The sequence below is a fragment of the Limanda limanda genome, chromosome 13, assembly GCF_963576545.1.
Source record: "Limanda limanda chromosome 13, fLimLim1.1, whole genome shotgun sequence".
Classification (NCBI taxonomy): Eukaryota; Metazoa; Chordata; class Actinopteri; order Pleuronectiformes; family Pleuronectidae; genus Limanda; species Limanda limanda.
In genome coordinates, this window is record NC_083648.1 from 2,428,605 (window position 1) to 2,440,227 (window position 11,623).

The 11,623-nt window shown below is 40.1% G+C and overlaps 1 protein-coding gene across 1 annotated transcript; it reads right to left on the minus strand.

Annotated features, from left to right (window-relative positions):
- Positions 1–369: 369 nt before the first annotated feature.
- On the minus strand, positions 370–9,281 carry gtpbp4 (GTP binding protein 4). The gene is made up of 17 exons (XM_061084058.1): positions 9,173–9,281; positions 7,437–7,607; positions 7,207–7,310; positions 6,365–6,501; positions 5,837–5,937; positions 5,493–5,585; positions 4,839–5,030; positions 4,005–4,070; positions 3,630–3,719; positions 3,410–3,520; positions 3,226–3,303; positions 2,956–3,007; positions 2,761–2,861; positions 2,373–2,570; positions 2,100–2,165; positions 1,153–1,296; positions 370–1,025 (listed from the first exon to the last, which is right to left on the minus strand). The coding sequence occupies exons 1-17, from the start codon at positions 9,218–9,220 to the stop codon at positions 873–875; spliced, it is 1,905 nt and encodes a 634-aa protein (XP_060940041.1). The 5' UTR covers positions 9,221–9,281; the 3' UTR covers positions 370–872.
- Between the last annotated feature and the right edge of the window lie 2,342 nt (positions 9,282–11,623).

The following is an 11,623-nucleotide window of genomic DNA, read 5'->3' on the forward strand; positions in this document are numbered from 1 at the left end:
CTCTTGGTTTCTCGGTTATCATACGCAGTTCACAATTAACTTTAAGACGTTTTGAATACTTAGAGTTTGTGTTTAAATCAGAATTTATTCAAACAACTGAAAAGGGGATGTTTGTGAGATTTAGGTGAAAGGATATTCTGGCAGATGTTGAATATGAAATTATCACAGGGATGTTTTCACTGGTGTTAATATCATCTAAATTGTACGAATTGTTTTCTTTACCCGAGAATGGGCTCTTTATATTTAAAGATTGTGTGTGTTGAATGTAGTGACATCTAGTGGTGAAGTGTTGTGTTGCAGCCGGACCTGTGGAAACCTTCAGTCGTCAGCATAACGTAAATGAATTGGATAAAAAGGCAGACAACAGCATCCGTTCAGGTGAACATTTATTGGGCTCCCATGTTCTTTTGCACTTGTAAAGGAAGCATCACTTTATCCGAGGCAAACCCAGAATTTTCCAGAGCCACATACAAATTTCATGGCACAAAAATCGGACTTGAACTCTAATAACTGAATATTTAAGATGGGTAATATCAATCAGGATCCGGAATATGATCATGGCAACTGCATCATCATAATGCATTGTTTTTGAGCCTCTCATTGTTTTTGTCTGTATGGTTAATTTAGATAGAGCTGACAAACAAATACACAATATGATAGTAATCACTTATCACCTCAATGGGTTGGTACACATCCTCATCAGCGTTACCTTTCACTGAAGACCAGTTTCCTTTGATACAAGTAAATATATGTCAGGTTCTTTTTACCTCAGGGGAAAGTGGATAGAATGACAGACATAAATACTCTGTCCCAACAGAAGCTTCTTTAACCAAAGAGTGGTACGGTATTTATCAGTCCAGAAAAACAGAGCTTTATCTGCGGTCGTTGGTGCCGGACTTCCTCTTCCCGGCCAGCAGGTGCTTGGGTTTGAGGTCGAACACGTGTCTGTCGGCCTCTCCCTTCTTGCCCATGCGGTTCATGTCCTTCTGGGAGTGCTTCATCATTTTCTTTGCCTTTCTTGCCATCTGAGGAATAAACAAACAAAGACATTCAGAGATGAGTTTGTTCTTATACAAAAAAAACCCTAGACAACACATTTAACCTGCAGCAGATTTCAATAAATACAATTTGATTAAAGACCCGTTTACATACCTTGGGGTCTCTGACACCGGACTGGTCTCGAGGTGGACGGGAGGCGCTCTGGCTTCGGGTCTTGGAGAGCGGAGCCACTGAAGTTTCACGCTTACGTTTCTGCGTGACGCTTCGGGACCGTCGGGCCTGTTGTACATAGTGACTCTGAAACAAGAGGAAAGCATCAGTGTTATGAGACAAAATATTGAATTGAAGGGCCTTGGTGAAGTTGTGAGTTCATACACAAAGTCTCAAGTGTCACTGAGCAGAATCTGAAATCTAACACTTCGTGATTTAACCACATTCCAGATGTCAATAAATCCTGAGCCTTTCTGAAGTTTTGATCCAAGGTCGAATAAAGGTAACAGATTATTCAAAATCTTTAAAACATCAAACACTCAAAATTCTTAATGTTTTTCTCAAATGCTATATTCCACAATGATTATATAAACCTAAGACAGACTAAAAAGAGTAATACAGGGTTCATACACATTTTGACCAATGGATTTCCATGACTTTAATAACTTTGAACCAAATTTCCATGACCCAACATTTTGTGAAATCTTGGTGTATACGTGAAAAAGTGACGAAAAGTAGTATTTAAACTAACAATCAGAATTCCAAGGCATACAGTATACCTTAAAAGACACAAACCGAAGTATGCCTGCTTATATTTTGAACCTATTTCTTAAAAGCATGTGAATTATTTAAAACTCAGCGTAAATGAACGACATGAAAATATGAATGTAACAAATTTCCATGACTTTTCCAAAACTTTTGGGGTTTTATTGTTTTCCATGACTTTTCCAGGCCTGGAAATACACATTAAACAATTCCATGACTTTTCCAGGTTTTCCATGACCGTAGGAACCCTGGTAATATGTCATATTTCCATATGACATTAGGATGATTTTAATAATATTATAGTCAAAATATCCAGGAGGTTGTGATATGAAGGAAGAACTTACTCCCTCCTTGTTGCTCATGTCCAGACCGAGGTCTCCCATCTCCTTCTCCAGCTTTGCTCTTTCAACCTGTAAACACACAAACAAATCTTCAGCACATGTTGATCTGCTGGAAGCGTCTTCTCAAACTGGACTTTATTCTTTCAACCGTTTCTTGGCTCTAAATGCTGACGCTGTCCCAAGGAGCCTGGAGTGAATTCTATTGAAGTTATCACCAAACTTCAGGACTCCAGGCTGCAAACTATTGTTTCACATATCCAGCTTTTCCTTATTTACCTTGATAGCCGTCCTGGGCATGCGTGGCCCGTGCACGTCCTTCTCCTTCGACCCGGCGACCATGAGGTGCTTCTTCTCGCGGATCTGTTTTGCCAGAACACGGATTTCCTGCATCTCTTCGTCCTCGCTCTCCTCGTCAGAGTCGTACTCTCCGGCTCGCTCCTTCAGCTCCTCCTCTTTCTCCAGCTCCTCCAGTTTCTGTGAGGGACATTTATAAAAGTGGACTTTAGAGGACAGAGCGTATCATTTAACACAATTTTAAGGAAATGTATAATGTATAATATATATGCATGTGTATAAAACCCCATGACCTGACCGTTCCCCAATATTCAAACTCACTGCTGCACAGACTCTGACTCCAAAAGCACAAATTAGAGACGCGACTCACCTTCATGATGTCGGGGTCGATGTAATCTGCGATGTTGTGGCCCTGCCAGACCTCAGGGATCTTGTCCTGCTTCTCATCCTCGTTCATCAGATCCCAGTATTCTTAAAGCACAAATAAAATATCGACATTGTAAGAATATACTTCTGACAAATTCACAGCGGCTGCAGGATTATCGAAATAAAAAAGTCTTCTTACTCTGCAAGTCCAGGATGTATTCATCGCCTTGCTCCATCTCCAGATCTCTCTCCTGTGACATGAAACATTGGATTGTTTGTTATACGTTAAACTGGCAGAAGGGAACTAGAACTTCTAGTTCAGGAAAGTTATACACAGAACAACCACTGATGCATCGCCTTATTGTAAATACTCAAATTGTACTTATATAAAGTACTTGACTATATTTAATTATTTTCATCAACTCTGTCGTCTTTTTGACCATGTGCCTAAAGTCACCAGAATTCTTACCGTTTTGCGTTTGGGCGCATCCACCTCCATCGCCTTCTTGCGCATCAAAGCTCCCTCTGGGATGAAGGGAGGTCTCGCCTGGAGAGGACAAAAGAAAACAATCAAATTGAATAAATATCAAGGAACATGAAAGAAAGATTTGAGTAAAATTTTGCTTGTATAATTCAATTTGCCAAACTGGTACCTTCTCGTCTCTCTTGGCAGGCATGGCCAGGTGGAGCCGGTTGAGAACATCGTGGACCTTCTTTCCCTTCATCTTGGTGTCGACCCGATGGGCGAGGAGCCGGTCGCAGGCCTGAGTCACATGACACAAGTCACAGGTCATGAGTCACAACACGCTCGGTCACGGCAGTTTACAATACTTCATTAAACCCCAAGCAAACTCAACGTTCTCTGGCCATCACCTCGTTTTTAACCGCCATGACTCCCTCCTCGGTCAGGGTGCTGGTCTCGATCACAGGGATCTCATCAGCAGTGAGGTCCGCAAAGATTTTCTGACAACAGCAAAAATCCAAACAGTCAAAAACGAAGCCTCAACATTAAAACACCTTTTCGACAGACCTGCTGCATTCTTAATATATGACAGAAACTCTTGAGAAAGGCTGTAAACCATTGTACTGATATTATCTGGAGTGATGAAAACAGTCTAAACAAAACAAACTAAAAAACAGACAGTCCAACTACAGTTCATCACTTCCCATTTAAATTTGATTTAGCCTAAGAATAGATGTCTGTCATTCGCTAACACCGCGAGCTGCTGAGATGTTTGAATCACTCACCTGATTCTCCTCAGAAATCTCACTGATCTTCATCACATCACATTTGTTGGCGACGACGATGAGAGGCTGGAGAGAGAGAGGACGAGACAGCAGCATTACTTCATCGACTCTAACATCATCACCGTGGAAACGATCGCTGGGTTTTATTCACCCTCGGAGTGACCTGCCAAATACGCAGGACACTTTCTACTTTCTCCCTGAGGCGTTTAAAGTGAGCGAGTTATTCTCTCCTTTATCTCTCCTTTTCTCCTATTCTCTCCTTTCACACGTTTAGCCCTGAGGCAACACATGAGTGTCTGTAGCTTTTAAGACTGGGTGCAACGTTTGCGTGTTTCTCCCTTTAGTGCCGGATGACACGTCTTATCCCAGATGTCATCGCTTTTCAAGACATGACAGAATTTTTATCGTGATTCGCTGAAATACTAGTGGAAAAGGCATCATGGGAAGTGTAGTTTGTGCCCGTAGCCTTCCATCAAGTGGCGTTACAGACGATTGCTTACGATCTAAGTGAGAAAGCAAGTTTGAAGACGATTATGGCAGAGTTTCAATAATGAAAATATCAATAGAGAAGATTCAGAGCCAGACGATGTTCCTATCGACCAAGAGGGAGGGGGGTCTAAGAAATAAAAGATTTGGTAAACATTGGTAATTCCATCAGCTCTTCAGAAAAACCCTCTGGTTTCAGGTGGTTGTCACGTAGGTTTATAATCTGCGCCTCAGGTCTTAATGGGTTTATGAGTCATGCAGCTTTTGCAGCCCCCCTGTGATTCCTGCTTGTATCTCTGAGGCTGCCTCTTGCCGCTGTGCAGATGTAAAATCGTATTATCCACCGACCTTGTTGGCGAACAGGGGTCGGATGTTGTTGAAGAGCTCCAGCTGCTCCTGCAGGGTGTGACCGCACTGCTCCGAGACGTCCATCACGTAAAGAACCGCCGCTCGCAGGTGAGCCAGAGCCGTGATGGCCTGCATCTCAATGGTGTTCCTGTCCTCCAGGGGGTGGTCCAGGATCCCGGGGGTGTCCACCACCTGAGGACCGCAACCAGGGGGGGGAGAGTTAGGGAAACGGGCGGCACACTTCTGCATAGTAAGGCAACACACTACATTTTGAACTGATAGATTTCACAGATATCTGATATGTATGCTTAAATATGCAAATGTGGCATTACGTTATTATGATCAGACAATTCCAGAACAGATATGAAAATTAGATAAAGTAACGTTAAAAATTCATGTTTAACTTCAATGACACGTTAGAGGCACAAGTTGTTAGGATCTGTTTTTAATCACTGCATAAATAAGACAAACTGTCAACAGTCATAACAAATAAATTGCCATGTTTTTAGCAATAAACAATGCTTTAAATGAGGCTGTGAAATATATATGACCAGATATAAAAAGTAAAAGTTGATATAGGTATAATATGGTGAAGTGGAGATTTGTGACTCATTTGAGAACCTGTGTGTGTAGTGAATGATGTGTAACGTTTACCTGCCAGCGGAGGTACCTGTAGTCCATGTGACCCACAAACAGAGACTTGGTGGTGAAAGCGTACGGCTGCACGTCAACATCAGCTCTGGTCACCTGAGCAAAAAAATACATTTTATACCATTTAATAAACCAGGAGAATGTGTCTCTGAATCTGAAGACATTACTATGATGAATCCTGAATTCAAAACATTACATGCAAACGCTTGAAAATGAATTTCCCTCAAGATCTTGCAGAGTTAACTCTCATTGAAGGATGAAAGGCATCAAGCAGCCACTGCACACAATGACACACGTCTTATAAACAACTGTGACACACAATCGGTACACTGGAAGGTGTGTGTTACCTTGTTGATGAAGCTGGACTTGCCGACGTTGGGGTAGCCGCACAGGAGCAGGGTCCTGGTGTTGGGGTCGATGGTCGGCAAACGGGACAGATGCTGACGCACTGTTGGAGATCAACATCGGGTTAGGGTTCGTTTTTCATTCTTTAAATATTATAGACAGATAAAAGTATCACAGCAGGATAATAACAACATCTGAGCTGAAAAGCATGAATTGATATACAAGGATCAGTCCGTCGGCTGCATTACAACCAGGAATGTGAAGCATTGTGTTATGTTATACTTCAGAAACAGTTACACAATACAAAGCACAGGTTCTCCTCACTGCTTATTCCAAATAAAATGTTTGTTTTTTAATTTACTCCTTGAAATCTCAGACTTCAATCTGTCCCTAATATTCCATCGTAGAAGGCAGCTCATCTTCCATTTCGTTACAGGGCACAAAAATCAAATAAAACGGAATTGGACTCCCTTAAAAATCTGGAATTAAAACAATGACTATAAAACAAAACAAAGCCAAGGCGGTCTTACCCTGCTCCAGATACTCCAGACTTGACTTCTGCCTCTTCAGGATGGTGCACATACGACCCAGAGCAGCTCTCTTCAGCTGCTTACACCGATACAGAGAATCTCCATATTTCATCAGACGCACATAGTCTTTGGAAACACTGCAGGGTTGAAGAAAAACAAAAACAATTGGTTTTGTGTACATTTGTGTGTATTAAGGAATAGGGCTGCAACTAACGACTATTCTGATAGTCGATTAGTCACCGATTATTAAAACGATTAATCAACTCATCGGATTATGAATGACACAAATTCTGAATTGTTATTATTTAGCAAGCAGCTTTTAAATTTAGCTTGAGGTTGTTCGAGGCATGTGGTGACTGAAAATAAAGACAATAAAGATCGATAATTCATTAAAAAAAAAGTATTTTAATAAACTTTGCTGAATATAAGGGTACTGTTGACACAAAAGCAAAGAAAAATCAAGTTTTTGTCCATTTAAAACCAAGGACAGGCAAAGTGCTAATAAAAAAAAATAATTTAAATTCAAGTTTCCCTTTTTACTGTGAATCAAGAACAGGCCAAGTAATGATACTAAAAATAAATTAAAAATGAAGTATCCATTTTTCGTGTTAACAAAAAGGACAGGGAAAATAACAATAATAAAAATTCAACAAACGAAACTACAGTCTTCTTCAGACTAAATAATTGTGATTAAAAAAAGACGTTTGTCAGGCAATAGGATAACATTTCGCTTTTAAACTCGTTAAAAAAAAGTTTAAACCATATTTTTGTAATGGATTCTAGAATCCTGCATTTCAATTAAGGATTTTGTGCGTTGCCACAAACATTTGACCCAAACTTACTTGTCAATCAGGTTCTTGGCGATGTTGATCTGTCCTAGGGCCAGTTTGTAATGGTCCTTGTCGTACAACACGTTCATGAGATCAGCATAGAAGGGATGGATGTCCTGAGGGAGAAAGAACAGGTGAAGAAGGAACCGTTACTGACGTCAAACAAACAGAGTTCTTCCACAGAAGTGTCACCGTTAGAAAAAAGTTATTCAAAAGTATTCCAGAGAAGTACTTTGACTTACGTCGAGCTTGGGGAAGTCGGTGAGGATCTGCGAGAGGCGGTCGTGGCAGCTCTGCTGAGTGAACTTCACCTTCCTCATGTAGAAGTGTCGGATGCGGTGGATCTGGTAATGCTTGTGTATCACTGTGGGCGTCTTCCTTTGTGTTTTGGATAAAGTGATGTCGATGAAATCCTGCAGGGGGGGGGCAGAGTATACAGGTCAGGGTTTCAGAATCAGAATTATTTTTATTGCTACGTATATTTGCATATATTGGAAATTGCCATGTTGTGGTTGGTGCGCTTTACATAAAAACAAAACAACAACATATACAGTAAGACAATATATACAGCAGGGTGACGAAGAATTCACTTTATAGAAGAACAACTATTTTAAACTACTTTACAGCAGAGCATTGGATTCAATATTTTTTTCATCATTAAAAAAGGTTCTGCCTCCTCAAATGATTTTCCTGACATGCCTTTATCCCTTTAACTCATTTTGACTTGATTGTTTTTTACTTAGGTTTTTAGTTCATTGCAAAATTCGCTGTTCTGATATGAGAAACTATTGTTTGCATTAAATCTTATGGTTAATTTTCCTTATCAGGTTCTTCAGACTTTGTATTTAAAATTCCTCTCAATAACATTTACTGTTAAACTGCTAAATATCGAGCCTCAGTTACATTTCTTTGCCATAAGAGTTTGAAAATGACATCAGATTTGCACTGGAACTGCTTCTAAACATTTTGAAACCATTAACAAGCCAATTTCCTGCATTTCCCCCAAATCATTATTGACAGTTATTATCTGACAGTTATGTTATATGTGAAATAACTGTCAGATGTCCAAAAAGTTTGGCTTTACGTCAATAACTAAACTTTGTTTTCTTATTGTTTTGGTAATAGCAGTAAAATAAGATGGAAGCTTGTTTTATTCAGAACTGTTTTTGACTTATCGTCCAATACTCGTCCCTACATGTCCCTCAACATGTGAGGGACATGTGTAGGACATGTGTATTACATGTGTATTACATGGTTTTACAGAACAACAAAAACCACAAGTTAACGACACCAAAGTGCACTTGAACTTTTCCAGTTATCGTTTCCCAACATGTAAAGTTCCACTGGTCTGGTCTGATCAAACCAGTTCACTGTTAAAGAAGCACCAGACTGTCTCTGCTCAGGACACTGGACAGACTGATGTGAGGGTCCTGGGACGCCCCCCTGGACCCAGAGGACGATGACAGAGAAGCTGTCTTCTCTGGTGGACAACCAGTGCCCCCCCCCCTTCAGGACACCATCACAGCACTGGGTAGCTCCTCCCACCAGCTGTAAGACAGCACCACCAGCTCTGCTCTTTAACTCCACTTGTTCCAGTCTCTTCACTGAGCAACACATTAGTTCAGTCTGATCCGGTTACTGGACACTATCCCACAATGCACCTCTTCATACTTGTCTTTACACTTCATATTCTAGTACTATTATCCTCACACTTACGTATTATTACTTACTGATATCTATATCTGACTCTTAATGCTATAATATTTAAATGATCTTATCTCATCTTATCTTATGTGGTGTTTTCCCAGGTGAACGTGTCTGACCGGAAACCAGCTGCTGTCTTTTTTTACACCAGCACAACACGTGTCTTCTCCCCCCCCACCACGCTTCTCTAGTTTCCATCTTTCTTCTTCTCTCTAACAACGACCCGGAAGTAAGAGGAGTTTTAAAAGCCACCGGAAGCGAAGCCAAAACTCACCTTAGCGGTGGGAACCACCATAATCTTCTTGAAATTGTATTGGGCCATTTTGTCGCGACACGTTGGAGTCCGCTGGCCGCACTGGGAAAGGAAGGCTGGAGCTACTTCCGCTGCAACCGGAAGAGACGCTTCTTCTTCTACGTCTGGTTTAATGGTGGTTTGAGCGTTACCGCCACCTTCAGGATTAGGGTGTGGATGAATTGTACACAAATATTAAATTATCCTCGTGTAAATGTACAAAATATAACAAATATATGGACTTCAATCAAACATAAAAATAAATAGCCCATTTTGTGTATTTTTACACGTAGCTTTGATTTGTTTACTTATCTGAAACTGTTATGAAGAAACGTTTGGAGCTAATTCATATCTTACAATATGATGTGCACTCTCTTTCTGAATATGGTCTGATTTAAAAAATTTAACCTTATAAAAAGTAAAACATCCCTTTTTTTATTTTCAAAAGGGGAAGAGAGATTAACACTCATAAACTGTGCTTTAAAACATTTTTTTTTACTTGTCTGAGATCATATTTAGGACAGATTGGACAAATTTGAGTGGAGTGATCTGGATAAAGTAAAACATACCTTTTATGTATTTTCAAAAATACAATGATACAACAAAAAAAGAGTCTTTGGCTTGTCTTGGATTATCTATGCAGTGTACATTGTTTATCATGATAACTTCTTTTACCCAGCACCACAATGATAATATGATACATTATAATATAATATAATATAATTTATCTCATTTATTTTACTTGAATAATGAAATTCACACTCAAACACAACACTTTTTTCAGTGATTTTTTTTTATAACGTTTATTCAGATGTAAGAAATAATAGTGAATTTCTGTCACAACTAATGACGTCATAGAGTAAACAAAACAAATCAACAAACAAACACACGACAACAGTGACGAACAAACACTCTGCTCCATGTTAATTGTTATTCGCGGGGATCGAGAACGGGCCAATCAGCGGGCGCAGATTTATTCAGGCCACGCCCATCAACCCCTGATCACGAGTACGTCCGCGTGCGCCCACTGCGAGTCTCGACCAATCAGGAGGCCCGCTGAGAGCGCGGAGGGGAGGGGGGCGGGGGCTCGAGTCCTGTGTGACAGCTCCGGCCTCAGTGCTGCACCAGAGAGAGGAAGAACACGAAGAGGTCTCACTCCGCTCGCCTGACAGCAGCTCGTCTGGACTGTTTCCACCTGTAGAAGAAGCTCTGTGCCCTCAAAGAGTGTTGCTCATCTGTCCGTCTGTGATGGTTGAACATGGATCTAATGGTTCATATCTAGACTCTATCTATATCTATATCTATACTTTTAGTTTGTATACTCCGTAACACTTTTATATTGCCGCCCGTCCCGTCCTGTCCCCATTCATGAGTACCACACAACAACACAGTTATTGGGTCATGTATGATGAGTGAGGTGTTTTTCCAAGAAGCCCAGTGGCTCCTGTGAATCAATAACTGGTGTATAAACAGTATGAGTGGATTACTGGACTGGTCGCCCGGCCACACAATCCTAAAAAACACACAACAACCACAGCAAGAGGCCAAAAGGCAAAGAAACACCATAGAGACGGACACAAAATTACAACAAAATGAATACAAAGACTCAGGGATAGATACAAATAGACAACATGACATAACAGCATGAAAATAAGTTACAAAATTACAACAAATAGACACAAAATGACTACAGACACAACATTGTTAGATAATGTCAACAGAGAAAGCCAAAATGACAACAGAGACAGATACAAAAGGAAACAGGAAAAACACAGAAGGACTACAAAGACACACAAAATTACCACAGAGATGCAAAATGACAAAAAGGAGACACAATGATACTTGTTAATAGTATTTTATCCTCTGTCTCTTTTGACCACAGAAATATTCTATAATATAACCGATTGGACACTAAAGGACAATAATAATATATTTCTATAATTTAATACCTTTGATTTACTTGAGTTCTTTGAATTTATAAATTAAAAAATAAAATAACAATGGATTAAGATTTTATATTTAATATTGGCCCTTTTTATGTTATTTTCTTCATTACACATATGAATACTGTTCTTTTGTTGATATAAAGATATACATTTTATTTAATGTTTTACTTTTAAAACTCTAAAAACAAGGGTTTGTGTAACAGAAGGCAAAGTAAGACTTTCATGTACAGGACTGTATATATATGACAAATAAAGCACTTTTGTCATTTTCAGGGATTCTTTGCATCTGTCCCCTCCAACCACGGATGTTATTGAATTCATGTTTAAAACCAGTCGAGTCGTTCATTGTTTCTCTTTGTGTTATCTGAATCGTCCCTCTCCCCACTGGTGTGTTATCACCGTCGTTGTGAAAGCTTCCCCTGCCTCAGAGTGATCATCCCCGCTGCGGTGACGATCTTCGCGCTGCACTCGAAAGGGAAAGGAAACA